The sequence below is a fragment of the Mytilus californianus genome, unplaced genomic scaffold, assembly GCF_021869535.1.
Source record: "Mytilus californianus isolate M0D057914Y unplaced genomic scaffold, xbMytCali1.0.p SCAF_4, whole genome shotgun sequence".
Lineage (NCBI taxonomy): Eukaryota > Metazoa > Mollusca > Bivalvia > Mytilida > Mytilidae > Mytilus > Mytilus californianus.
In genome coordinates this window covers 48,180,531-48,206,115 of record NW_026262690.1, presented here as the reverse complement: position 1 = coordinate 48,206,115, position 25,585 = coordinate 48,180,531, and the positions used below count along the sequence as shown (strand labels likewise).

Below are 25,585 nucleotides of genomic sequence, written 5' to 3'. Positions count from 1 at the left end.
AGATTGTAATTTTGAAATGGAATGTTATAAATTATCCTACACATTGCTGACATTAACAGAGTTCGCGAAAATGGTCGGTCCTGTCGGTCAAAATGAGGCTCAGACCAGTATTTTGAAGGCTAGTGCCGGTCCCGACGACCGATGTAAAAACGGCCGTTGTAGTGCATATTTCGGCACTTTTTTACATCGGTTATTAGATTTACCGCAACTGTTTCCAATAAGTGTTTACATCGGTTATCAGATGTACCCGCTGCCAATTTCCGGTACTGGTTTACAGATTTATTATAAACAAACCAAAGCGGCGATCTACACGTGGCCTACTAAATTTGTTCATAGAGCCAATCCCACACAAACAATCGGCGATTGAACCCTACAATGGAGCAAACAAATACTGTAACAGCCGAGAAAGTGATTCATATGATGAAATGGATAGTGAAGATGACTTTAAATAAGAACAATCAGAAGACCTGAACTGGTCCTTCATTGTTAATTTGCCTGTGGGTGCGAAGAATAAAACTAATATTAATAAAGTTATTTTTCGATAAAATATGTTACTACTTTTATTTCAGGATAAAATTGACAGATTTTGTAGGACTAGCTAAAATTTTGTAGGACTGACAAATAATCATGCTTTGTCGGTCCCATGACTGACGGGTCAAAATAAGTTTTCGCGAACTCTGCATTAAGAGCCAGAAATGATTGATTGATTGATGCATTTTTGCTTGCTTTAAGTCCAGATAATTAAGGTGATATTATGTAACAAGAGTGCACACACTGAAATGTCTCGCCTTCTTTACTAATCATTGATATTATGTTGATAGTCCTAAATATAAAGCTTTATTACAACTGTCACATAAACTTAACATTAACCAAGTAAACTAAACATTGACCAATGAACCATGAAAATGAGGTCAAGGTCAGATGAACCATGCTAGGCAGGCATGTGCAGCTAACAATTCTTTCATACAACAAATATAGTTGACCTATTGCTTATAGTTTAAGAAAAACAGACCAAAACACAATAAAATTATCTTCAATCTTTGATCAAATCTTATTTCATATGTATCAAAAATTAGTAAATGTGATTCTGTTGTGCAAACAAAATTTCAAAAGTTCTTCAATCTGTACATATTCAGCCAATTAATCTTTATGAAGGGACTGGAGTGAACTGTATTCTATGTTAAACATTCATGCATGAGTGACCTTATTTTAACATTTTCACACCTTCCAATGATTTTGTTAATCACGGTTTAGTAATGATCCCTTAAAAGTTTTTATTATTTATTATCATTATTAATGTTATTTAAAGATTTTTATAAAATAATCTATTTCAATGTAAGTAATCAGCAGTTAAATAATAAAATACATTCCATACACCAAATATAGTTTACCAATTACTTATAGCATCTGAGAAGAAGACCAAACAACAGAAACTTAACATTGACCAATGAACCATGAAAATAAGCTCAAGGTCAGATGAAACCTGTCAGACAGACGTGAACACCTTACAATCATTCCATACACCACATATAGTTGACCTATAACTTATAGTATCTGAGAAGAGGACCAAACAAGAGCAACTTAACATTGACCAATGAACCATGAAAATGAGGTCAAGGACAAATGACACCTGCCAGACAGACATGTACACCTTACAATCATTCCATACACCAAATATAGTTGACCTATTGCTTATAGTATTAGAAAAACAGACCAAAACACAAAAACTTAACATTGACCAATGAACCATGAAAATAGGTCAAGGACAAATGACACCTGCCAGACAGACATGTACACCTTACAATCATTCCATACACCACATATAGCTGACCTACTGCTTGTAGTATCTGAGAAACGGACCTAATCACGTAACTTTAACCTTGATCACTGATCCATGAAATGAGGCTGAGGTCAGGTGAACCCTGTCTGATGGACATGTAGACGTTGCAAGGAACCCATATACCAAATATAGTTATCCTATTACTCATAATAAGTGAGAAATTCACATAACAAAAAAACTAAACTTTTTTTTCAAGCAGTCGCTGAACCATGAAAATAAGGTCAAGGACATTGGACATATGACAGACGGAAAGGTCGTAACATAAGGTATCTGCATACAAAGTATGAAGCATCCAGGTCTTCTACCTTCTGAAATATAAAGCTTTATACAAATAGTTTACGCCGCCACCGGATAGTAATACCTATGTCTCACTTTCTGCGACTTTCGTCGCAGGCGAGACAAAAATGAAAGAATTTATTTTTTGTCAAAGAAAAGACAAAACATTTACAATAATTACTTGCAGGTGACCAAAATCTACATATGAAAGCATTTGTAAAGCTAACTTACTTGTAAGAGAAGCACTATGAGGCTGGATTTGTACTTCACTCAGTAAAATTGCAAAAGGTAACTGTACTGTTAAGTCAACCCATGCTTCATCTGGATAGAAATGGTAAGACCATGCTGCAGAACGAGCTCTCCTGTGTGGAGGTGCTGCCTGTATTAATACCTCAGCTGGACTGGCAGTGGGACTACTTGAACTTACTGATCCTAAAATATTAACAAGAATGACACATTAGAATCTGACAATATCATGAGACATTTTTTCAAACTCATTTTTCAACAATAAAATAATGCTTTAATAAAAAAACATCCTTACTGTATAAAATACAGAAACTAGTCTTTTGATAAATAATCATTATTTGAATATCATAGCAAAAGTAACTAAGTCAAATAGTAAAGTCTTTTGAAGTTACTTGCTTGAACAGTTGATTAATCAAGTTATAATTAACTTCCATTATAAAGTTTCTATAAGTTATCTGGCCAAAACAGGCACTAGTAGAATCTGATCAGTTACATAATGAATTATGTAAGGAAACAGTGACATTTTGAAACACATGCTTTAAATGAACTGAATGCATGTTAGTTTTCACCAATTTGCATAATTTATAACAGATGTCCTCATTCAAAGATGAAAAAAAAAAACAAGTGACATGACGTCTATTTTCAATTTTTCACCAAAAGCAGATATAACAAATAATTTACCAAATGGCGCAAAGTTTTGAAGTCCATCGGCAGAATCTGAATCTGAACGTTTGTCTCTTGTTTTACCATTCAGATTCTGCATTATAGTTGAGATCAGGCTGGGAGAGGTATTGATGATACGACTGTTTGTATTGACTAGATTCTGACAAATCACTTCTATACCGTCTGAAAAATAAAGTATGTACATTGTATATATTTGTGCATTCATAAGCTCATCGGCTCTATTTCTACTGAAAAAAAAACTTCAAAATACAGTACACAATATGAGTCATCTTCCTAATTGTATACTATATCAGTGAGACTTAAAAAAAATATATATTTTTGTGATTTTTCACAAACTTTTTGTGAGAAAGAAACAGAATACAAATGATACTACATGTTCTTTTGTTTGCTGGATTGTCCCAGTCAAACCACTTTGTACAATTTCAAGGGACCTATTTATTGGTGTGCTCAAGATAAGATGTCCCTCTTAGGGTGATCAATGAAATCTCTTGTATTAAACTATTTTCAATAACATTATTATATTTGCCAATCTTTGTAATTGTTGGAAACGAATATACACTAAAAGTCTAAAACATTTTAGATTCTCTACTAAAACCAGTGTAGCAAATAGTATAGAAGGATTCAAATCTAAAAGAAAATTACATTATCTTAAGGAAAATTAAGTTAACTATCACAACATTTGTAAACATCTTTCAATAGAATTTGATCATATGTTGCTTGTTGTAACTGTCATGACTGTGTGTAATTCATTCTTTTTAGTTGTAAAAATTTAAGATTGTATGTGTTTCATCTGTATTGGATCATACAATGACTGTCATGCAAGTAAAAACATATGGCACAGTAAGACCTACTTTAACAATTTTATTTGAGATAATCTGTACAAAAAGTTTAGATAAGGGTAGTTATCATAAAAAGTCTTTATTTGTTAGTGAAGTTGTCATGTTGACAGGTCTCCTCTTTTAAGTGTAAATATTATTTCTTACTATACTTACTCATATCAAGAAACAAGCGAACAGCTTTTGTTGAATCTAACACTTTTAGTGCAAACCATAACAATGGTTCTGAAAGTCTACATAGTGACCCTGATGCAAGACCTAAGTAGCTACCAGACATGTATTGTAGTAACGATTCCAACACTAACTTTTGGTCTGAACAATGTCTTGATAACGTCACTAGTATCTGATAAATTCCATCTCCTACAGATATAGGATCACCACCTGTGAAGGTCTCTTGCATATGACTAGAAATTTCCCGACTACCTAAAATAGCTGCCATTGTATTACTGTTACAATAGCTGAGAGCTTGAATCAAATTGTTCATAATATGTCTATGCCCTAGAATTATATCAGTCAGATAAGTAAACATCGGCTCTACTGGTGCATTGTTCCGAGTTTCTGTTTTCTGTTCATCTGTTTGTTGACTTTTGTCATCATCACACATAGTAAGCATAGGTGTTGAAGTTGTCATAGAAACAACTGGAGTAGAAGTAGCTAGAGCCTGAGATAATTTAGTAGAATCTGTCACCGGTTCCGACAGACTTATGTTCGTTGGAGTATGTGGGTCTGATACAGCATCATGAGTCAATGTTGTAACTTGATTATTTCTTGACCCTAATTTGATTTGAATCAAACTATTGACAAGTTTCAGCAAACTGCACATAAGCAAATCCCTACTAGAATCTCCCATTGCTGTTTTAGAGTCACCCCCTCTTAGCAGACTTGCAAACAATCCACCAAAGCATGATCTAGCATTGATACTGTTCTCAGAAGAACTCCTACAAGTCACACGCTCCTGAGACATTAAATGTTGATCTACCAATGTACTAATAGACTCTATCACACTTATAGCATTACTAATATCAACTTGTTCAAAGGAAATCTCTAGAATCACATCCATGAATTTACACTGAGCATCTAAAGGTCCTAATCCACAATGAATTGCTCCTCTGAAATAATAAGTTCAAATTATGATATACAATTTGTAATTCATTTTCAAACTAACCAAGTACTTTAATATTGGAACATATTAGCATTTTCCTGACTGTCAATGATTTCTACATGATTATATCCCTGATCTAAAATCTTAAAAAATGTGAATGACTGATATAAAAGTTAGAAGTCTGATAACCTTCAATTGTCTTATATATATGTATGCCTAGTCAAGGATTTGACACTGATAATGCATGTGTGTTATCTATTGATAGGATATGTTGTCAGCAGTGAGTTCTTCAACTATAAATAACCTTGCAGTATAATATATCTGTTATTTTTTTTTTCATTGATGAAAGTGTACATTTCAGAACATCATCATAATTAGAGGACTTGAAGATAACATAAGTATTGGTCTGTGTGGTAGTAGAGAATTTTAGAATCACCACAGATCAACACAAGTGGACAGGCAGAAATGTCTCACTTGTATATTTGAATATGACTCAGTAATATATTGGAAGTCTTTTAGGACAAAGAGACTATTAAATGACAACACCATATTCTCCACCTCAGAATACAGTGAATGGAAAGGAATATGATTTACTTATTCATGACATAATAAAAATAAATTGCTTCGCTAAGCGCAGCTGGATATGACCGCAGATGTCCAACCCTGAAAAGTTGGGGCCAAAATGGACACAATATTCACGCTTGATACAGGTCTGAATTTGGATTGTAACTAAATTTTTGACACATAATAGGTTTCTGACACAGAATAACTGTAGTCAAAGAACTTCAAATCGGTTATATGATTTGAATTTATATTTAATTTTTTGCTTTTGTGCAATACACTATGCTGTTGCGAATTGACCCTCTCCCCCCAAAAAAAATTTTTACCCAGGTTTTTTGCTTTTGTGCTATACACTATGCTGTTGAATATTAACAACCAAAAAAAAAAATATTTGAAGAAATTTTCTTTTGATTTCTGAAATCTGAAATGAGAAAAATTGTCCCCCCTCCAATTTTTTTCACCTCCCCCCTTTCCCTTATTCCCCCCAAAAAAAAATCTTTCCCTCAAGATATGGTCAGTATCTCAATTCAAATTTCTAATGGAGTTTGCAACCATAATTACCCATTTAAATACATCATAAAAGTTTTAAAATATAAAATGAAATACATGGCTAAAATTAAAATTAATTAATAGTAACTGCTAAATATAAATTGACAGCTAATCACCTCAAGACAAGTGTTCTTTTAATTGATTTGGATTACCTCCATTACACTGCTTTTAAATTGTCCTTTAACCAGAAAAACCCTTGTTTTTCCCCTAATTACTAATTGGTTTGAGCCATAACCCCCAAAAGTCAATCCTAACCCTCCCTTTGTAGTATGGAAACTTGTGGTATAATTTCAGAGCGATTCATACACTTTAACACAAGTTATTGTCTGGAAACTACAAAAATGCTTATTTGGGCCCCTTTTTGGCCCCTAATTCCTAAACAGTTGGGACCATAACCCCCAAAATCAATCCCAACCTTCCTTTAGTGGTTATAAACCTTGTGTTAAAATTTTATTGATTTGTATTTACTTATACTAAAGTTATTATCCGGAAACCATCTGTCTTCTGACAACGCTGACGACAACGTGATTTTTGCGATCGTATAATCACTCACAAACTTAACAAAACAAAAAGCAAAATGTATGTTTGTGATATCGCCTAAGGTTCACCCATTGAAATGAAAATTATAGATGTTGTTTTTGAGAAAATAAATTACTTTCTGGTAATTTAAATTCAGTTTTAAATCTCCATCCAGTATTGTCAATCTTTTTTATAAGGTTTACCAAGTAAAATCTACGCAAGTTTACCCTTTTGCATTTCTTGCATGTAAAGTGTGAATACAAAGATCAGAATGTTTGAATTATTGTTTATTTTGCACACCAAGATTATTTGATTGGTGGATGTGTAATGTCTAGAGGCAAATATTTCATTCATATTCAGGAGAAAGACATGATTAAAGATGAATATACCTCGCTTTGTTTAAGATGACACACTAAGAAACATTCATAACATGTGCATTGACCAGTCTGCAGTAGACATTTAATCATACCTAGACAAAATTTTTATGACTCTAATCCAACTTGTCTTTACACTTGCTCCTGATTGCCACATTCATGGTGGATAAACAGCAAATACTAATTTTAAAGTCTTTGTTTTGACCTAGCTAAGGACTGAATCTGTGTCCTCTTTTTAATTCATCTATTCTAGATAAACAGCAATATTCAAACTTCAACTGCAAGATGAATTTCCAATAAATCACTGTTTAATAAATGAGAATGGACATCTCTAATGCAATAATTACCTTTCAGCTGTCAAGGTATAGACTAGCTTCAGCATTAATTCATGAAGATGTCCAAGACTGTCAGGAGAACATCGGATTAATAACCTCATTAAAAACTCATAAAAAAATTTAGTAGCAGATGGTCCAACCTGAAATAATTTAGCAAAATCATATAAAATATATAGATTTGAATTAAATTTATTATAAACACAAGCATTTTACTTCTATGTTAAACATGTACTAAGAAAAAATCCTAAATTTTAGCAACAACTATTTCAATATATAAGATCATAAACGAAAAAATATGCTTTAATATAATATATTTGTTATACTTTAAAACAAAAAATGACAATGTTTTAATTTCTAGAACAGGATTTTGGTACTATATGTCAGTTTGTTATGTACCAAAACTATATACAACCAACCTGAGTATATTGCACAGCTGAAGCTAAAGGACCATGTTCTGATGTACCAGATAAAAACTTTCTTATAGCTGATATCAAATTACTGTCAGCTATCATAGAAACTACCATTGACTTGTCACCTGATGGTGTCGACACCTTCTGATTGGCTAACAAAGACAATGTTTGGAAAACTAGCACCCATGTTGACAGCTGGATACTTGGTGTTAATGCCACAACATTCAATAAGTTTGCTACTGCAGTCTCACTAAGAGGAATCAGAGGAGTTCTTGTAGGATCAAAGGTAATTTGACCCCCGTCATGACCACTGTCACAATTTAATGTCACCCATAATTGTAACAAGGCATCCAGATTTATTCTGTTTGGTACAAGTTGTCTAAATAAATGTTCATAACACTGGCTCAGCATTTCAGGGGATGTAACCTGCAAGTAAATACAATTTTGTGTAGGTTGTTAAATTATATCATAAAGACTGACATAAAAATTAGCATAACTGATAAGGTTGGTTGTTAATTGCAGACTGAATTATTGCTTTTTCATGCGTTTTTCTCAACCCCCCCCCCTAAAAAATCATTAACATTAGATTAATTTGTATGAAGAAAGTGATGACTACCAACAATGTATCACTCATTTTATTTCATGATTTATTTAAATATCATCACTATTTGGTGTAAAATTTTACCAATTCAATTAAAAGTTTCTTTGTCAGAAAGAGAGCTTTAATTTTTAGTACACAGTTCCTCTGTTTGTATCTGACAATTTTAAATTCTAAAAAAATGGAGAATGTGTCCATGGGACACAGATGATGCCCCCTCTTACATATAACGTTATAAAGGGACATAAATAGAAAACTGTAAAAATAACGCCACCTAAAATCGAACTTGATCTGTGTTTTGTGGTAATAAGTATTGTGCATAAGCTTCATAACATTTGGTTGACTCAAACTAAAGTGAGAGAACGGAAACTAAAAATTAGCATTTTTTTCTTTTTTGAAGGGGCATAACTCCAGAACTGTAAAAGGGACGCCACCCAATTCGAGCTTGATCTGAGTGCTGTGGTAATAAGCATTGTGTATAAGTTTCATAACATTTGGTTGAGGCAAACTAAAGTTAGAGAATGGAAACCAATTTTGGGGCAGACGGACAAGGGTAAACCTTAATGCCCCCTCCGCTATGGCAGAGGCATAAAAAATTACTATTCTTTAAGCAGTATTTTTGGCTCTCCTAAATCAATAATCACTTAATCATTTACATTCATCATGACAGTATCAAATGTTATAATAATACTGGAGATACAAATGAGCATACATACACTTCATTTGAACTTTGGTGGATAGTTGTCTCATTTGCAATCATACCACTTCTCCTTATTTTTATATATAGGCTGAAAGAAATCACTATACTACTGAGTTTACTAATGTACTCAATTTTAATAAAATGTCTGTTATATACTAGCTCACTGTAGAGTGATTCCTAGTTGCAATGTAATTACCTGCTGTGTGATGAAGGTGTTAGTTTCAGTTAATTCATCATCCGTGGAAGAGTACAGATCAAAATGCTGATTGGTAGGAACATTTGTAGGCAAAGCAAAGGAGAAAGACTGCTGTACATTCTCTGTGTGTAAAGATACCATCACCTAAAGAAAGAAAAATTACGTTTATCTTCTAAATCATTGCATAGTCATAGTTACACACTATAAGAACTTAAATCTTCAGAAAATCATAAAATTCAAATAGCCTTCCTGAAAGTTATATAATTCAAAAAGCATTGTGACTTAGTTAGCATAGTAAGGAATGTGAAGTTTTTTGGTTTAGTATTTAGAAAATGTGTTTGATTTTTTTTCTAAACATAGCTTTTATGATTGATTAGTCCATTATCTTTTACTTCCATTGAAAACAAAAAATAAATATACAAACACACACAAAACATGTAACATGTCATACTAAAAACAAGTTTTTCTTTAATTAAAATTCAAAATTCTTTGTAAATGCTTCTCACCTTCAACTTTAGTTCAGCTTGTGTTTCTAAGCCTAATTCTAATCTTGCATCAACGGCTGTGGACATTCCTTGTGAGGCTGTCACTTGTTTATAAGGTGGACCAATCCCAGATCCCATTTCCATAGATATTATATGGTCAACACTCTCCTTTTCAGCATATATTTTTTTCAAATAGTTTTTCTTCTTTTCTGCTTCAGCAGGTCTACAATTATAATAAAACTGTTCTTAGTATGGCAAATTAGAATTGTAATCAGTTCAGACAAAGTGTATTTTTTGTTGAATTTGCAGAGTCCATGTTTTGAAACAAGAATGTGTCCATAGTACATGGATGCCCCACTCGCACTATAATTTTCTATCTTCAGTGGACCTTGAAATTGGGGTAAAACTCCTATTTGGCATTAAAACTGGAAAGATCATATCATAGGGAACATGTGTACTAAGTTTCAAGTTGATTGGACTTCAACATCATCAAAAACTACCTTGACCAAAAACTTTAACCTGAAGCGGGACAGACGGACGGACAAACGAAAAGACACACAGACCGAAAAACATAATGCCTCTAGGTGGGGCATAAAAATGAAATATGTTTTCTCAAATCATTTGCACAGCAAAAATAAATAACTAAAAGTCGTAATTTTCCTTACAGAACGTAACTTTTGTCCGTGAATAAAAGTAGACTTACATGTTAATAGCAGGAGAAACTTCTATGGTTCCATTCAATGATGTAGTTGGAATACTTGATTCATAAATCTCATGTGGTCCAGGGACATGAGAAGGTTTGAGTGTCTCTCCTGTAACATACTCATGTAATTTGGCTGATGTGTCATCATCATATTCACTCTCATCTAACAGCAAGTCCACCATTAGTGATGATTCTTTGTCAAAGTTCATCTTTGTTGATTCAGTTTTATAATCCGATTCATTATCTACAATGATTTAGGTTTAGAGATTACATGTATTACATGTTTATGTTTATGCAAGACCAATTTGCATCTTATCAGTTTTCAATGGGAATACTATATAACATTAAACTTATTGTTTACCTAATAGAAACATAAGAGTGTAACAGGAGAGCATGATTTTCATTACAAAATCACTTTGTCTCCTTCGGTACTCGAACCCGGGACCTCTGTGTTACAAAGCAGTGCTCTAACCGACTGAGCTAAAAAAGTACTTTGTCTCCTCTGGGACTCGAACCCGGGACCTCTGTGTTACAAAGCAGTGCTCTAATCGACGGAGCTAAAGAAGTACAGAGGTCCCGTTTTCAAGTCCCGGAAGAGACAAAGTGATTTTGTAATGAAAATCATGCTCTCTGGTTACGGCTACGCAGGTTATTCAATGTGCACCAAATTTTTGAGGTTATATCCAATAGGCAGAAAAAATATTACAGTCATTCCTTAATTAAATTAATCAGTAATAAAAATGAAGAATTCTTACACTCTTGCTATACAGGCATTTCTACAACACTTATGCATATGGTAAGAGAAAGAAATTTACTCTCTCTGGACTGCCATTGTAACCAAAATAAACAACATGACAACTTGAATTCACGTTACTCATAGAATACATTACAGCTGACAAAGGTATGTATAGACATTCAAACAGCATCACAACTAAATGTTATAGTTAGTTGCATAAGTTTGGAGTTTTTAAAACATGTAGGGTTACAAAACTGACCATTATTTTCTCCACTGGATTGATCCTGATCTTGTTCAGCATCATCTAAATTTGACATGGTAGGTAGACTGACACTGTGAGGCAAACTTTCATCTGTGACAGAATTGACTAAATCCTCTGTTAAATCTGCCCTGGCTATAGGTGCTGGATAATACTTCTCTCCTGTAATACAAATATTAAGCCTTAATTCAGTTGAGTCCACCTTATAGGATATAGGCTAAACAATTATACCGCCTATTGTAATATTGTTTAAACATAGTTGGTTCAATCCAAAACTGCATTTTATCATTCAAAAACAAAGTTTACTATCTATAGATCCAAATGATCCTAAATATACTTTTGTAATATTTGAAAGATAAAATTTTATCCCAATCCGTTCTCACAACTTAGACAATGGGACAGCACTAAGAACTTTTATTTAATCTTAAAATTTTCTAAGTAACCATGACTTGTTCCAAGGATATGTTGTATGTCAGACCAAATAATCTTCACTATAGTATACAGTACACTCTAATTTAATTACCATCTAGTATATCTTGCAACAGACATGTAATAGCATGCCCAGCCCATGGTCCTCCCCAACTGACATTGCCATAATTGAGGTCTAAGTTAGAGGCCAGTAGTATCAGTTTTCCTAACTGGTCTTGTGTCATTGCTTCTGACAGGGTAACAGCTGGTCTGGTCATTACACATACAGTGGCCAATACCTACAATCATAAGCATAACATATTTTAGTACACTCAGAAGAAACATTTTCTAGTTGCAATTGAATTCACTTTTTTAGTTCAGAGGATTTTGTCCATCTGATTGTAACTACCCAGTATGTTTCTAAAGGGCAGTATCATATTCAATAAATGGAGAATCTGTCCATAGAACACAGATGATGCTCCCACATGCATATAACGTTATAAAGGGATATAACTGAAGAATGGTAAAAGTTACACCACCCAAATTCAAACGATCTGAGTTTGTGGTAATAAGCATTGTGTATAAGTTTCATAACATTTGGTTGAGGCAAACTTAAGTGAGAGAATTGAAACGAAAAAATTCAGCAATTTTTCCATTGGTAAAGGGGCATTACTCTGGAACAGTAAAAGTGACACCACCCAAATTTAAACTTGATCTGTGTTTTGCAGTACTTAGCATTATGTATAAGTTTCATAACATTTGGTTGAGGCAAACTAAAGTTAGAGAATGGAAACCAATTTCAGGAAAAGTACGGACGGACAGACAAAAGTAACACTTAATGCCCCCCTCCGCTGCGGCGGGGGCATAATTAAAAAAATTCTAGCTCATTCACATGCCCAACCTATAGTTTGGACAATGTAACAAAGTTCATAGGTCCTAGAAAGAGTTTGTTTCAGATGAACAAACAAATAGACACACTTAAGCACTTAAGAAGCTACAGAAGGGGGAACAAATGAGAAGAGCATGCAGAAGTGTATGGATCACAAAATTGTCTGGAACATAATAACATGCATACACATCATACATGGATAAAAGATTTACAGCAAGCACACAACAAAAGAGACAATCCTTTGAACTAATACTTACTTTACAAGTGACTAAGAAAAGATTAATACTTATACAAGTGACTAAGAAAAGATTAATACTTACTTTACAAGTGACCAAGAAAAGATCAACATTACAGGTGAAGTCCATGTTCAGTAAAAGTGCCATCAGACCTCGCACCACTTTCAGAGTCTTCTCTTTAGATAAAACTAACATTCCTCCATTGTCATCGTCATCTCCTCCTTTGCCTCCACCATCACCGGATTTCGTCAGCTTCCTCAACACTTCAGCATCATTTCTTCTCATCTGAATTACATCCTTAAGATGCTATACAAAAACAGTAATAACTTCATACTAGATATTAACAATTATCTAATTTCCCAAGAAGAAAATGCTAGATTTAACAGTTAGTTTTCATTCTATATTGCCAATATCAAGAGATAAAGAATATTTTATTCAGGAAAAAAAATATTTAAGCAACCTGTTTCAATTATAATACTTAGATATATATGATAATACCAATAGACGTTTGCATTATTTTTAGTTACTCCTACCTTGGTTGCATACTGTGACAATTCTTTCCTAAACTGTTTTTCTTGTTGTTTAAGTAGAGTATTTGAACTGCTTGGAGAATCAAACTGTGAGGTAAAGAAAGTTTTCTGTGCCTGTTCTAAATCCATTAACTTTTTCTTGTGATGTTGTAAACGTTTCTGCATGGACCATCTGTAGGCCTTAGCTGATTTAGATTTGGATTTACTGGAAGTGTTAGCATGATCACCTTGGATAAAATTCCATCTGTTTGGTAGGTTAGAACCTTTGAAATAAAATCATGCATGATATAAAATTAAGTTGAATGTTAACAATTTTGTGTTAGGCACAGAAATATATAATAAATACTTATACAAACAAAGCAATACATTTTCATGGTTAATCAAGTTTCATGATTTTTTACACCAGAATTAATTCAGTATATGTTCTAAGTAGATATCAAGTTGCGTTTAAATCAAAGTACTACTATTGTTTTTATGTATTGTAGATGCTATTTAGAAAATGGCGACCAACTGATATGTGTATATGAATCTATTGAAACTCTAGCACAAAAAGATGTTTCTCCAAACTTGTGCTTTTTTTTTACAAAAAAACTAAATTTTTACCATCTTGACACCAGAAATAAATCTAAAACAGCATATAATTATACCTATATATCAACTTTCTATGAAGTCCTAGCAAACAAAAAATGTTTTGCAAAATATATGATTTTTTAATGAAAACTAACTTTTTACTGCAAAGTTGACACTACTAATCAATTTGAACTAGCATATTATATCTGCATATCAATTTTCATTGAAATACATGCACAAAAAGATGTTTCTCAAATTAAGTGATTTTGAAACAAAAACTAACTTTTTACTGCAATATTTTACAAATATTTTTAAAAAGAAAACTATAAATAGACCCTCCTTTTAAAGATATAAACATTGTGCATAAAAATCATTGTAATCTATTGAGGCAATCTTCACTTATCATAAGGCATAGAAATGCTGACAGAGGGACAGATAGACAGACTAGTTGGCAAGGCTCTAAGTAAATACCTGTTGGTTTTGCACAAGCTCCTTTGTCATCATTGTTCAGTGATGTATGTTCTAGGTTACGACACAGAAACAGCAGAATCCAACTCACTAAGGTTAAATCTATTAAACCTACAACAAAAAATTTGAAATACAGCATAAAATTTGGTTACAATTGAGTATTAACTGAATATAATTAAGACTATTTACCTTTGCAACCAAACTGTCAAAATAAACATTATCAAATTAATTACAGCTTACAGCATAAATATTTAGATTTTTATATTATTTGAGGTCTACTCAGACTGATTTACAACTAGTGTCTTAAGCACTGATAAACAAAATATGATCATTTCAGGTTTCAAGGAAACTGCATCTTACTGTAAAACATGTCTGACTGAAATTCAGAATATTCCCGTAAAAGGCTATTGATCTAAAATAGTATATGTTCATTACTTTTTTTTCTTGCTATCAGGATACTAGAGACCTTACATACTATGTTAACTACATCTAACATACCCGTTTGACTTGAAGAAGGTTGTCCAGTCAATATAGGTGATAACACTTTAGCTAGCATATCTAGTAAACTTTCTAGAATAGTTACAGCACATGGCCCTGACAATGACTTCTGTCCCATGGCAACCAGTAACACAAATACCCTGAAATACATATGTGTAATTGTACCACTAAAATCATTACAGCAACAAATATAGCAATTATTTCTAAGTTTCAATACAAAAAGTGGAATAATGAATTTTTGGACATATATGGCTTGTTTGATGTTATTATAAGATAACCTATCACTAGCAGACCTCAAACATCCCATATCTTTTGTTCTTGGCTTCTTTTTATCATTATTGAAGGAAAATATATTTTAAGTACAAATATTATTTATATCTAAGTTTCCACTGATTCACCTACTAAACTGGACTTTTTTTTTATTAACTGCAATACTGTTGATATAACAAATAAGATAAACTGGCCCAGAATCTAAAAGTAATACATAGCTTCTCAAATTAGCTGATTCTATCTATCAAATATTGAGATAACTACTTTTATAACTACACCATTAAATTGTTATGAATATATTATTTCCATGTCTTACAAAGCCATGAAATGCAGAAAAAATGGTACTATATGATTTCTTGCCTCAACAAATATTTCTCAAGATAGTCTTTTAATGATTATCTACACACAGGAAAATCCTTTTTTTGTTTGATTCTTGTGTTTTGTGTTTAAGTAGTCATAATATTCCAAACATATGCCTATTTTAGCTAAAATCTAGTAAATCTTCTTTATGGCATCCCATCTCATGGCTACTATTTTTTTAAGGGCTTTTTCAGAAATTTAAAATATGTGATTAATGATGGAGTTGTACATATTTTTTGGTTATTATTTTAGATGAACTCATAAGGTCACTGGTGCAAATGTAAATTTTCCTTGGTATTCCATCAAATTTCTCCAAAATGTACAGATATAAAAGAATACTAATTTTTAAGTTAAATATTACCTGCAAATTTTGGTGAGAAATACAAAAGAAATCAATCAAACAACAAAAGAAGAAACAAAGAGGATATAATGGCCACTTACCTGTCCTGTGGAAATATCTGAAGATTTTCTGAATGAAAGAACTCCTGTAAGACATTTCCAAAGAAGTTTCCCCACCATGGTTGTGTACCACAAACTCTCATTAACAGAACACCAGCGCTAATCTGGGTCTTCTTTTTACCATGAACACATAAATGTTTAAACAATGTCTGAGCTGTCTGTGGACACAGAATATTATACAAAGATTGGGGAGGTAATGGAATGCTCGGAGTACATGTTGTCATACTCAATAAAGTGTCCAATAATCGTTCTTGTAAAAATCGTAACTTGTCAGTACATGCATGCCTCAACCTTAATGAAAGACTAGCTTTACAGTCTAATTTCGGCAGTTTTACACCTAAAGCTGCTTGCAGTCTATCAATTACCCGCTGAGCTAAGTTCTGCTGCAACTGAAGTTGTAGACAATCATTATATGCCTGAAGGATTTTATTATCTTCATCATTGTTTTTACGACTTTTCTTCAGGAAGTATTGTATATGAGAACTAGCATAATGTTGACCATCTACTGAGAGTAATAAGTTTTCCAGTCTTGTTCTAGCTAAGCTATATCGACACTGAATGTCCTCTAACAAGGACACATAAACATCTAACTGTGCCAGTAACTGACTCTGGGTTGTCAGTTCCACTTGATTACCGGTGCTGCTTGATGACAAGCTAGCATATGATCTTTGTTCTAGATAACTGTTCCATTCCCACGGCAATATGTAACCATGCCCATAAAATGAACCAATAGGAATCTTTGACCTGGCTGATCCACTTCCATATCTTCCAATTGTTGTAATCTTTAATAAAAATGTTTAAACAAGGTTAGTTTTTCAGTTTAAGTTTCAAATATCAAGTTGTTACATTAAGGCATGTTTTACATTTCAACCCAAAGACTGCCTTAGAAAATCAGGCCATAAAGTACCAAATAAAACTTAAAGCACATAGATATGTCTATCCTACTTTGCAGAAAATCAAAAGCAATCCATTGATAGACATTTTAATGCATGTATATGGGACTGGATATCTACTATGTGTAAAAGTCAATCAATCAGAAAATTTTACATTGAACAATGGTTTTTGTTCAAATTGAATGTGAAATAGATTTGGACCTTACAATTTTCTTGAACTTGTCAATTAGATTTTACTTATTCAAATGTAAAATTTGTACAACTGACCTCCTTCATTTTCAAACTTACACACAAGAATTGTCTATATCTTTTAATCTATTTTTTAATGCAGTATATACATGAATATGTTAATTTTTTCCGTTTTGATTATATTTCTATTTAAACAAGTGAGTTATAAATACCTTCAAATATCTACAGACAAGTGTTGGTATGATATCATTCATTATCAATGACTTAACGCCAATATCTGTGGCCACAACAAATCTTTGTCCATCAATCTCCTCTCCCTGTACCCAGACATCTATAGACAAGGAAGCTAGATCTGAACAAGCTGGTATCACTACATCCGTCAACACTATAGGTTTACCAAAGTCTAATATCACAAATCTTCTTGCACCTGTAAAACAAATGTGTATTTTTATCATTATTTAACAACTAAGAATATGTTTTAATTGTGTTTCATATCAATATGTATATACTATGAATCCTCCATTCAGAAATTAAAACCCCTCTTTTTCACAAACAAAATTCACAACAAATGTTCATGTTATCTTAAAATTGTCTTCCAAAATGAAATAAAATAAAAGAACAGAGTTCCAATGTCCCCCGCGTTGCACATATTTTATCTATCAATGGTACAAGGGCAATAACTACAAAAACTCTTTTAAAAATAATTGATCGGCACTGATTTTCGAACTCGTCCAAGACATTGCTGATATAAACCTATGATATGAGTTTCATAAAAATCTGGCTAGAATTGTACACGTGAGAGCGCTAACAAGACTGGACAGACAGATGCATGGACGGTATTTCTATGTCCCCCGCAACGCGTTGCGCGTAGGACAATGAAAGTAAAGTATAATTTATGCTATCCTATGTAATATTTGTGACACATTCTCACTATAAATTTGTTACATTTTTCATTCCAAACTGTTTCTTTTTAAAGTTAAAGTTTTACCTTGAAATATAAACATCACATATCTAATTTACATACGGTAGAGTTATGTCAACAGAATTTTTGATAGACAACTCACCTGAATGCATTCTTTCAATGACCAAAGCTTGTAATGGTGGTTGTTGTAATAAGGTTTGTGCATTCTGCATACCAACATTTGACTTTGAAGGAAACAATTTATCTGCTTTATTCAGAGCTGCTTGGTTCTAAAATAACATTCAATTATCAAAAAAATAAATAACACTATTAACTTTCTCTAAAATCGTCATCAATAACAATAATACATAAATATAAATCTCAGTGAATTGCAACTGAACTTTTAATACCATTTGTGTTCATGAAGATGAAATTATTGATTTAATCTTACTATTAAAATAAATAACCAATCAAAATATAAAGTCAATTCAAAATACGAAACTCTTTTAAAAGGTTTACACAACCCACAATAGCAACTCAACTTATTTTTATCTTTTTTCTAAATATTAACAAAACTTTAATGCCAAATGAAAAGACTTTTTTCACTTGTTACTTCCATTTCTTTCTAAATAATGTAGTCCGTAATTGTAAACCCCCACACAGATTCAGATTCAAATATGTAAAATTCATCAAAGCCCATGATAACAAATTTTCTACTTAAAATCTATAACTTACTTGGAAATATTCATTTGGAGGTGTAAGCGGTGGTGTAATAACTTGAGGAGTAGATTTAGGAGTAGGAGGCAGTAGTTGATCAGAATTATATTTCTCAGCAGTTGGTAAACTTTTCCCAACTTCTGACAGTATCTGTTTAATATGCATTATCTTATGTTTAAACATTGGATAAGTCTTGTTGCTTAGTTCTTGTAAATGTTGCTTTGTGACAGCCATCTTCGATGATAACGATGAAAGGTTTGCTGCTGTTGCAGCTGCAGCTGAAGATGGTGGATTCCATTCCCCAAAATTAATGGTCCCTCCTAGACTTGAAGTATTGTTAGCTATTGAACTTATGCCTTGTTGGTCCATCTTTTCCATCTTAGTCCCATCACTAGTAGCATGGCAGGTAAAATGTAATGGTTCCACTTCTAACATTCCAAACACATTATTTTTAGCATATTCCAGTTGTACCTTGGATGATTTATCTGATGGAGGGTAAAACAGATCATAGAAATCAATCTCTTCAATGTAAGAACCACCAGAGTTAGTGTTACTGTTATTAGCAACACCAGTCATGGTACTGCTCACAGCTGAAGCATAGGATGATGAAGGTGCTGACTGCTTCAATGAAATAGGAAGTTCTGAGTCAAATAAATCACTGTCAAATGGCTGTCCATATAGACCATACCTGAAAGTGAAAAGGTCAAAAATCATACATTTCATACCAATTTCAATTTTCAAATCCAATACTATGTGTACTTAAATGCAAAGGATTAACAAATTTAGTATCATGAAAATAATTGAGAAAGTTTTACCCAAAATAATTATTCCTACACTTGATTGAAAAAATAATGAAAGTATACTTTCTGCCAACAAAGGAAAAAGCCTCAAAGTATAGCTTGAATGTCAATAACTTTTTAAAAGATCTCTTACTTTCTACAAAAAGATTAAATCAAATATATATCTTCAGTCCCCTAGAAAGCGATTTTTTGTTATTCTACTGTACATTAAACTACCTAGACTTCAGAAGAGAATGTAAAGATGAAGTCCTCTCAAAGCTGTGTTTAGATATTTGCATCAACAAATCTGTACAGCTCTCAGCCACAGACACGACGTCCATACATTTAACTCTGTTTAACAATGTAAAGAACCATCTGATGGCTCCCGAGGACTGTGCACTTGGTATCATTTGTAAGTTCTCCATCAGAGCTTGTAATAAACTGAAACTGAAAGCTGGTGCTAGGTCCTGGTCTGGTGACAACTTACAATGTCTACAATGTATAAATCATAGGGCTGAAGTGATCAAATACATGCATTCTACAGAAGTATAATGTAGCATTATCACCTGTTTTTTTTTTTATTTCTACCAATGTATTGCACAAACAGTTTTGTAATTCCGAATTTGGGTGAAATTTACCTGATTTTCGGTTGTTTTACAGTTGTTTGAAGAAAACATATCTTCCAAAATATTGGATCAGCATACAAACGGTTCCTAATTGGAGTCTACTGAAATTTTCTCCAAATTAGTTTTAAAACCTCAAATAGTCAAGTATATGGAAAGAGAGGCAACTCCTGTTATTCATCTCTGACATTGAAGACATAGGAAAACATTGTTTTTAAAGAATAAAGCTGTCGCACAGGAGAGCACAAAAGGACAAATCTAAGAAAACCTATGTTTTCACAACATTTTCATTAAACATTTAAACAATGTTTGAGCAAGTTACAATGTGTTTCAAAAAATCAATAATTTTGTTTAATGTCCCTGGTAAATGCATGCCAAATTGAAAGATGCATTTTAGAGGCAAAGCTCAACTCGATGATGTGTTTTAATACATTTTCATTGACTTTAAATATTTCTGTTTCAATTTTATAATTAGTTCTTGTCACAACTGTATGTCCGTACTCATAGACATTGACAAACCAACTAGTGCTGAGAAAGCATGACTATGTGGAATTTGTCTGTCACCGACAACAAAATATTCTTAAATATAATTATTCCCCTTTTGTCGCCAAGCGATAACTGTAAACGCTAAATAATGTATCCAAACAAAAAAATATTTTTACAAAGCAAAAACCATCATAATCACTGAGAAGTATATTTTGTAATATATGTAAAGTATTTAAAATGTAATAAAATATAGTTTTATAATGCTGTTTGTTAGTATGCTAACATTTTTATATAAATAACTTGTTGACACAGACATATGTCTTAACTATGTACTTTTGATAGTAAAATGTAAATGTTGAAATTGGAATAGCATTACTTTAACATGTAAACTATGCTTAAGTTCCAGCTAATGAACCATGATTGATAGAGGCAGAGCCATATAATCTCCATGAAAATGAGATGTGCAAATGCTTGTAACAAGTAAAGTAAGAAAAACATTCAGTCAGTAGACCATAACTGACGAGGCAGATATTAGTTTTGCTGATGGTAATACAACTGTATATCCAATATCATTGACTTACCATTAAAGATTACCTTAAAAAAAATCACAATTTTTAACAAATTGTTGAGGCCGCCTCCACAGGAAACAGTAAGCTAAAGTCTCGCCAACACTACTTAACAGAGGCAAGACAAAAATTCATTATAATTCTTAGTTTTCAATCAATATGATCCAAGACAAGGAATTTGATATATTATTTTTGTTTATCGTGTTACTTAATCAAATCTCTTAGGCCTGTCAATAAGAACTTACTCCATACAAAGTGCTGCCAATTTAGAACATTTATGAGCTGTTGTCCTGGATCCCTGTATAAAACATGACCTCACTAATTCTGTTAATCTCTTCTGTATTGTCAAAGACAAAGATTTGTTTATGTTGCTGAAATATTAAATATGTTATTGTTTAAATTGCCATACTAAATCCATATAAACATTTCAGAAACACTTAATTGTAGTCCTCTTATTAATGATCTATTATATGTGCAGATGCTAATACAACTCCATTCCAAATATCATGGACTTACCAATATTGGTTCCCTTAAACTGCCTTAATCACAAACTTTTATAAATTATTGACACCTTCAACAATGGAAATAGCATGTCTAAGTCTTCCCCTCAATCAAAATCAAGACATCCCCGAAGGATAGCATAAAATTCTACTGGAATTATACACATCTTTAAAAATTTTGAACACATCTAAAATATGATACTTCTGGGAATCTATCTGTAAATACTGTAAATTCAGAAATTATTGCGTGCATTTATTATTGCGATTTTTCAAGAATGGACAAAATTGTGAGATTTATTATTGCGATATCATGAAAATCTGTATACAGATATATGTAACAGACATCAGAATGCGAGTTCTTATTATTGCGATAGTCACCCAGTCGCATTATTCGCATTAATAAAAACCTCGCAATAATTTCTGAATTTACAGTAACGATATGCCTGATTTACCTTTTTTCTGGATCATTCAGCTGTACAGCAGTTATCCATAGTAATATGTCCAGTATCATATTCTGCCAGTGGTCAGAACTGACTCCATTGAACTTCTCTGTCACACTCATACCGTCCAACAATTTGTCATGGAATTTACAATTTTCTAACATTGAAATCCTCTGTATTCTTTAAATAAACAAACATGCAGAAAAATTAACCATAGCAGCAATATATGTAGTTTGTCTTATTTAACCAATTGGGAATTTTCTATCAAATTCAAGTTCTGTTTGTTATATAAATAAATGAAGAATGTGTCCATGGGACACAGATGATGTTCCCCCTTAAATATAACGTTATAAAGGGGCATAACATAAGAACGGAAAAAGTGATAACACCCAAATTCAAACTTGATCTGTGTTTTGTGATGATAAGCATTGTGTTTAAGTTTCATAACATTTGGTTGAGGCCAACTAAAGTCAGAGAACGAGAACTAATTTTGGGACGTAGGTACGGACAGATAAGGGTAACACTTAATGCGCCCTCTGCAGTGGGGGCATAAAAATACTTTACACAAATAAATGATTAAAATTTAAAACTTTCATTCACTTCTTTACTGTAGGGGTCCAAAAGGTTCATGCTGATACTAACACTAATCCCTTCCTGTATGGTATCCTTTCTATAAGTCATACTCTAAACCAAATGTGAACTCAATCATAATAATTAAGGTATCTTGTCCATTATCAAAATGTTAATTAAAGATTTGTAATTTAAAATAAATGGGGAATGTGTCCATGGGACACAGATGATACCCCGCTTGCATATAACGTTATAAAGGGACATAACTCAAGAACTGTAAAAGTGATGCTACCCAAATTTGAACTTGATCTGAGTTTTGTGGTAATAAGCATTGTGTATATGTTTCATAACATTTAGTTGAGGCAAACTTAAGTTAGAGAACGGAAACTCTGAATTTTTCCATTTGTAAAGGGGCATAACTCTAGAACGGTAAAAGTGACGCCACCAAAATTCAAACTTGATCTGTTTTTTGTGGTAATGAGTATTGTGTATAAGTTTCATAACATTAGGTTGAGTCAAACTAAAGTAAGAGAAGGAAACGAAAAATTCAGCAATTTTTCCAATTGTAAAGGGGCATAACTCTAGAATGGTAAAAGTGACACCACCAAAATTCAAACTTGATCTGTGTTTTGTGGTAATAAGCATTGTGTATAAGTTTCATAACATTTGGTTGAGGCAAACTGGAGTTAGAGAACAGAAACTAATTTTGGGACGTACAGATGTATGGCCGTACAGACGGACAAGGGTAAAACTTAATGCCCCCTCCGCTACGGCGGGGGCATAAAAACCAATCCAACCAGAAGTTATTGACTTTACTTTGGACACAATTAGATTTGCTTTACAAAAGCATTTTTCTAAATTTACAGAATATTGATGAAAGAAATAATTCTTGATAAATTACTGTACTGTTAAGTTGGTTCTAATAATACTTGTTTTGTTTTCTAAATAAATATAAAATTGTAGGTAAAAATATACACAATGCCAACATAATAAAATTTGACAAACCTTTCTTTTGATAATTGTGTTTTCTTGGTTTTCCTGATGGTTACAGATACCTCTGATAACCAGTCACAGCCCTTTAGGTTATCAGGATACTTTGGTCTTGGTAGTGAAGAGCTCTGTTGATCTTTGACAGATGATGGAGGCACAAACAAGTCATTGTCAAATGCCTTCTTCATTATCTTCAGTTTATGTGCTGACAGCTGTGAACCAGATTTCTTTTTAGCTTCCTGCAATGTTATTATTAAATAAATGGGGAATGTGTCCATGGGACACAGATGATGCCCCAGCTTGCATATCATATAAAGTTTTAAAGGGCCATAACTGAAGAACGGTAAAAGTGATGCTACCCAAATTTGTACTTGTAATTTCAAACTTGATCTGTATTTTGTGGTAATAAGCACTGTGTATCAGTTTCATAATATTTGGTAGAGGCAAACTAAAGTTAGAGAACGGAAACCAACTTTGGGAGGTACGGACGAACAAGGGTAAAACTTAATGCCCCTTCCACTTTGGCGGGGGCATAAGAATGGTTAGTGAAAAAGTAACTTGAAAATATGATTTAGTAGAATAGAATCTGCTCTATATTTTATCTTCATTAGTAGGACAAATGTTATCTTAAACATTTTAACGTCTTGAAAGGCTTTTAATAAATAAGAAACATGAAAATAGCTTCAAAGACAGCACAATTATTTGGACTAAGTATTTCTGCTTTAATACCTCTGGAAAGAGATTTTTCATACACTTTATATTTTTCCAATAAGTTTGCCTACCTTTGGTTGTTCACTACAAGATTCATCAGCTTTGGATGGAAACCCCTTCATATGTATGAGGAATGCCTTTGGTTTGCTGTTAAGTAATTGTGGACTAGTTAGAGTTATCAAGCCACTGTTCCCAGATAAATCTAAACAATTACTGATATTGACTGGACCACACAGCACCTCAGCATTGTGACTCTCAAGAAAACTGGGATCTAGAACATGATTTTCACTACTTTCTCCTTTCACAGGATTAGTCAAACTAGTTGTACTACTGTTAGCACTGCCAGGAGTCAGATTAAAGTCCACAACTCTATCCACATCATTAGAGCCAGACTGACGACCTATGCTGGTGATATTTTGTTTCAGTAGTGTAATTTGTATATCCGGACATGTTGTACACATTGGATGAAGGGAAAATTTAACGTCCACATGTCCTACACAACAGGGTCTTGTCAAAACCACCTCAAACATATGTTCTTCCCAGGTACTACTGTAAACAAAAAATACATCAAAACATATATAATCAAATTAACATTTCTTGTTTTCATTTGAGTCGTGTCCTAAAAACTGAAAGGCAGATCCTAGACTTTTTGTTAGAATGCATGCATACTGTGGATTCATTTATTTTTGTGGGTACCAATTTTCGTGGATTGAGGAAAAATTGTATAATCGTGGATATTTGATTTCTTTGTTTTGCCAAAGCCTGCACACAAACCTAGAAAGTTTGTACTTTGTCGAACATTGAAATTTGTGGTTCACCTATACCCTCGAAATCCACGATAATTAGTATCCCCCAAATAATAATGAATCCACAGTAACTTGACATTTTTTACAAAATAAAACTTTTTTTACTTATCATTTCAGAGGTTATGTACCCTTCAAATGTCTTAGCAAGAAAAGACATTAATCCATTTTTGCCTGTAGATCCTCAATATTTTTCTTCTTGTAAATGATATGGTAAACTTATTCCTACCTAAATCTATACTGTGGTATTTGATGACACTTCATACAACAATTTATCATTAATATTACTAATAACTGGTATTTTCTTCTGATATTCTCTC

General features: G+C 32.8%; 1 protein-coding gene across 3 annotated transcripts in view; it reads right to left on the bottom strand.

The window, feature by feature from the left end:
- LOC127738169 (baculoviral IAP repeat-containing protein 6-like) overlaps positions 1 to 25,585 on the bottom strand; it is a 77,769-nt gene that overhangs the window by 28,398 nt on the left and 23,786 nt on the right. For 2 of the 3 annotated variants that reach the window (XM_052249305.1, XM_052249309.1), the window contains exons 14-36: positions 24,534 to 25,011; positions 23,767 to 23,990; positions 22,204 to 22,371; positions 21,497 to 21,622; positions 19,814 to 20,068; positions 18,816 to 19,485; positions 18,244 to 18,370; positions 17,392 to 17,606; positions 16,080 to 16,879; positions 15,009 to 15,148; positions 14,514 to 14,621; positions 13,476 to 13,735; positions 13,027 to 13,248; positions 11,933 to 12,116; positions 11,410 to 11,571; positions 10,415 to 10,658; positions 9,733 to 9,934; positions 9,227 to 9,370; positions 7,739 to 8,158; positions 7,335 to 7,462; positions 4,039 to 4,991; positions 3,044 to 3,208; positions 2,348 to 2,548 (exon numbers count right to left, since the gene is read on the bottom strand). In XM_052249305.1, coding sequence (XP_052105265.1) covers positions 2,348 to 2,548; positions 3,044 to 3,208; positions 4,039 to 4,991; positions 7,335 to 7,462; positions 7,739 to 8,158; positions 9,227 to 9,370; positions 9,733 to 9,934; positions 10,415 to 10,658; positions 11,410 to 11,571; positions 11,933 to 12,116; positions 13,027 to 13,248; positions 13,476 to 13,735; positions 14,514 to 14,621; positions 15,009 to 15,148; positions 16,080 to 16,879; positions 17,392 to 17,606; positions 18,244 to 18,370; positions 18,816 to 19,485; positions 19,814 to 20,068; positions 21,497 to 21,622; positions 22,204 to 22,371; positions 23,767 to 23,990; positions 24,534 to 25,011 — 6,596 coding nt within the window. The remainder of the gene's footprint in view (positions 1 to 2,347; positions 2,549 to 3,043; positions 3,209 to 4,038; positions 4,992 to 7,334; positions 7,463 to 7,738; positions 8,159 to 9,226; positions 9,371 to 9,732; positions 9,935 to 10,414; positions 10,659 to 11,409; positions 11,572 to 11,932; positions 12,117 to 13,026; positions 13,249 to 13,475; positions 13,736 to 14,513; positions 14,622 to 15,008; positions 15,149 to 16,079; positions 16,880 to 17,391; positions 17,607 to 18,243; positions 18,371 to 18,815; positions 19,486 to 19,813; positions 20,069 to 21,496; positions 21,623 to 22,203; positions 22,372 to 23,766; positions 23,991 to 24,533; positions 25,012 to 25,585) is intronic. The other variant, XM_052249308.1, reaches the window with a different exon arrangement.